Here is a 4,154-nt window from a genome sequence, read left to right as displayed (position 1 = left end):
TATTACGTGAAGTGAAAAATGTACAAGTAAATATTTTTAGTGCAATGGTTGTAATTTGTGTAGAAGATTAACATTAGTTAAAACCACTTCCTCCGTCTTCAAAATGTTAAGCGTATGACGGACCTTCCTAATCACGCGCAGACCGAGGAAACCGAACTTAGAGCTCATTAAATATTGAGGTTAGATTTTATCTGCTATATAAAATTTTAAAATTTTCAACTCCCACTTCGCTATTTTTCTTGCTTTATTAAAAATTTCATCTTGTTTTAAATTTCATTCGTTTTTAATATAAATGATTATTAAGTAATAGAGTAAAAAAATATGACATAATGATACTCCCTCTGCTTCACTCAATATGGCAATACTAGACTGAGCATAATGTTTAGGGGAAAAATAAAGATTTTTAAAATTTGCGATCTAAAACATGTCATGACATTTGTGTAACTTTAAAAGTATGTCATTTGACCCCAAAAAAAAAACACGAAATGGAACGGAAGGAATTGCTTAGAGACATGTTAAGCAAGAGCATGAATAATTGGTATGTAAACTTAACACAAAAACGTAACAAGTATCTTCCTACATATAGAGCAATCACCTGACCATATAACTTAAACTGAAAGTCAATGAATTCTCCATTCTATTCCTTATAAATCAAAGTATAGACGAAATTTAGGCTTAAAGATGGGTTGCTCGATTTTATTACAGAATCAACTTCAATTCTAGCCAACTTTACACTGTGTAATTACACAGAGGTTTCCAAACACATCCTAAATCAAAATTTTGGATTCTGCTTCTCCCCAATTTCTTCCAGGTTCTTCTTCCCCGCCAGAACTTCTGGTGTGAAACTTAAAGTTTCAGCACAACCCTTTTTCACTTCCTCTCCACGAGCAGACAGGAAGTCTTCCACGCTACCAGGTTCTCCAAACCACCCCAGTCGATCAGCCATCAGGTGTAAGTTGTTACAACCATCACATCTAGCCACCACTACACCTTTCTCGTATGACTCACGGCAAGTTGTTTTCATTGTTCTGGTCTCGCATACTTTGCATGTGAAGACCATCACCATATCATGCCTGGGGGAGATTTTCAGATTAGATTGCACGGTGTACTTGTTGTATGTGGCCTCATTCTTGATACTAGAAACAGCTGTAGCAGCAGAATCACAATTTTTACTAGCTTCCCCTACTCCAACAGCCTGCTTGGCGGTTTCTGCAACTGTTTGAAAGCACCTTCTTGAACATATTTTGTCCGTGCCAAAAAATGACCTTGCAGGAGAAACAGAATGCCATCCTGATCCTGGAATAATTAAGAAACATGGTAGAACCTCAATAACAAACAACTTCCGATATAAGAGACGTTTGTCCCAAAGCCATGGTAGTAAGCTGCTTGTGCAAGTTTAGGGGGGCCTTCCCCCAAAAGAGTAATAGCCTGATGTTCTCAATAATACCAGAGGGAGAGAGCGTGAGAGAGAGACAGAAGTTTATATAAGAAAATACCAATAATTGGGTGATTCTTTGTAACTTGAAAAAAAAAGGTCAATCAGTAGAACAAAAAGCAGTATTCACAACTATTTAAAAAAGCAGTAGGAAAAGCAAACTCTTTTAGAGAAAAAGTAGCTTTCCTCACTCTCCTTCAATGCTCATAGCTAGAACAGTTACCCAAATAGCCCCAGGCCAAAAGAAACATGTTCTTTCACCAGATAGCAGGGTGGTATTTCGATTCACTGATTCACTATCATATACAACTTAGTGGTGCTTTTTTTTATAAGCTATACAACTTATTGGCTTGTGAAACTTTATGATTGTCAATACTGCATTCTTTCAGATCCGTGAACACAAAAGCTGACCAAGAGCAACTACAGCAATACCATTCTAAGAAGAAAAAGAATAAAGAAACTCCTCTCCTTCACATATGACAGCTATTAGATAATCTCACATAGCCGAAAAAGGCCACATGGAATTCTCCAGATTTTACGAGGCTACTTCCCTCAGAGATAACCCCAAAAATCATGAATTGAATGCACATGACATTTCAAACAACAGCTAGTCAAAAAATCACCGCTTAATCATAGGTCACTCTCAAAGTTCTTGACAGATTAACATACCAATTATGGATAGAGAAACTCCCAAAGTTTAACATTGAGTTGTCTTCCCAAGTGCTTCCTGTGTGTTATACTTTCTTAAAGCAAATGTGCCTTATTTTGACTAGAACCTAAATCTCAACAGATATTTCAAGTTCTCTAAGCAAGCGCAGAGGAAAAGCAATAAGGAAACTTTAATTTGGATGCTGGATTTATAACAAGATAATCAAAACTCTTCAATATCTCAGGATATCTTCTCACAAAGCTCAGGTTTGATTTTACAGTGCGCATGCCACACAAATTCATTTTATCTTGCATATGAGAAGAAGACTGAAGAATGGATATACATAATCAGCTGCATTAGTCAAGAATCTCACTCGTGGAAGTTGAGGGTGTGATCGTATGTGGAAGGTCGGCTGAAGAATATCCATGCCTTCGAGCTTAACCCCTAGGCAATCTCAAGTACCCTGACTCTTCCGGATTGCTAAATCGACACTATCTCAAATAATTTGCAATTCAGAAATCATCCATAAAACTAAGTTCTATGCTTCTCTTCAAATCCAAATCCCCGATGCTTTCACCAATGTTATTAGAAACTATCACTTTGTCGCTTAAAGCAATGAAGCAATGTGAAGTGAGGAGGTATCGATGTGTGCGCTTCAAACAATGATGAACGAGGTAATCCAAATGAGGAGCACCGGGTTCTTTAAATATCAGCTTTGATGAGTTGGATTAATATCAGCATTATTTTATACAGAATGCTGAGATTAATGATTTCAATTACCATTTGATTATATATGTTAGGTAAATTTCCCTAAATTGTGCACTTCACTTCTCCCCTTTTGCTTCAAGACCCATGAACCTTCGGTTCTTCTAAAGGGCTTTTAATAAATAACATTGGTTTAAGATGTCAAAGCATGAATTCAAATGATACCTCATATTGATTGCCCATCGCCTCTATACCTCCCTAGCTTAGGCTATTCAAAAAAAAAAAAAAAAAAAAAATCTGGGCGTATATTAATTGCGAAGAATATTGGAGTAAAAATGAGAAGTTATATGCAAATTCTTACAGGTTCCCAAACAATGGTATAAAATCTAGAGGGGACGCATACCTTTAGAGATGTAGGTTTGAGGCTGCTTAGTAGCGAGAAGACTCAGAATTCGCCTCTGAATTTGCCGAGCCGCCATCGCAATCTCTACCTTTGTTCACCAAGCTTCTGTATATGGGATTTTTGCACTTTGGTGGTTCTAGGTTTCTTAATTTACAAGTCTCGTCACTGCAAACAATCAAAATTGGGTGTCAATTTTTTTACGGCAATAATATGTGTACTGTAACTTTGCGTATAAGGGTTATAATGGGTCAGAAATACTAGGAATGAAAAACAATTTTATTTTATTTTCTTAAAAAGATATTTTTCCTCTTTTATTTTCTTTCGAATAATATATTTTTCTTTCTTATATTACTCGGTTTAGGATTTGAAGACAGCTTGAGTTCTTTAAGAGAAAATCATTTTTATTTATGTTGGAAATTTTACGAATATCTTACCTTTTCAATTTGTTCAATAAAGGTTGGGAATTTTAGGAATGTATTTTCTTAAAACACAATTTAATTCCTTTTTGGAAAGTGCTACTATATTGTAATTAATTTTTGGCGAGTCTGTCTTTAAATTTTAAGGATTACTTTATCTTCTTTTATATAATTCTGTCCTACTTAAAAATTTAATATTACTAAATGATTGCATTTTTAAAAGCAAATATCACTTCAGTATCTCTAAATATGCTTGCGATATGTCTTGGTTGAACCCTTTATTTTATATCTGAACGTTTACCTTTCAAAACATATAGTACTATATTCTTGTCACTACCCTAACCCCGAACTCGGTCGTGATGACGCCTCTTGCGAAGACAAGGCCAGTCAGTCTAACATATTTCGTCATTTTAAGTAGTTAAATAGCATAAGAACAATTCAAACATAATTTAATAGCATAATTAGCGGAAATAGAGATAACAAAGCGGGATTTTCAACCCGACACAGCCCTAACCGGGGTGTTACAAGTCATGAGCAACTAAGGAT

At 35.6% G+C, this 4,154-nt stretch overlaps 1 protein-coding gene across 1 annotated transcript; it reads right to left on the bottom strand.

The window, feature by feature from the left end:
* Positions 1-614: 614 nt before the first annotated feature.
* Positions 615-3,400, bottom strand: LOC107810368 (uncharacterized). The gene is made up of 2 exons (XM_016635140.2): positions 3,193-3,400; positions 615-1,296 (listed from the first exon to the last, which is right to left on the bottom strand). The coding sequence occupies exons 1-2, from the start codon at positions 3,266-3,268 to the stop codon at positions 773-775; spliced, it is 600 nt and encodes a 199-aa protein (XP_016490626.1). The 5' UTR covers positions 3,269-3,400; the 3' UTR covers positions 615-772.
* Between the last annotated feature and the right edge of the window lie 754 nt (positions 3,401-4,154).

This window comes from Nicotiana tabacum, chromosome 11 (assembly GCF_000715075.1).
Source record: "Nicotiana tabacum cultivar K326 chromosome 11, ASM71507v2, whole genome shotgun sequence".
In the NCBI taxonomy this organism is placed as follows: Eukaryota; Viridiplantae; Streptophyta; class Magnoliopsida; order Solanales; family Solanaceae; genus Nicotiana; species Nicotiana tabacum.
The sequence above is the reverse complement of the archived record's forward strand: the minus strand, read 5'-3'. Positions and strand labels throughout refer to the sequence as shown.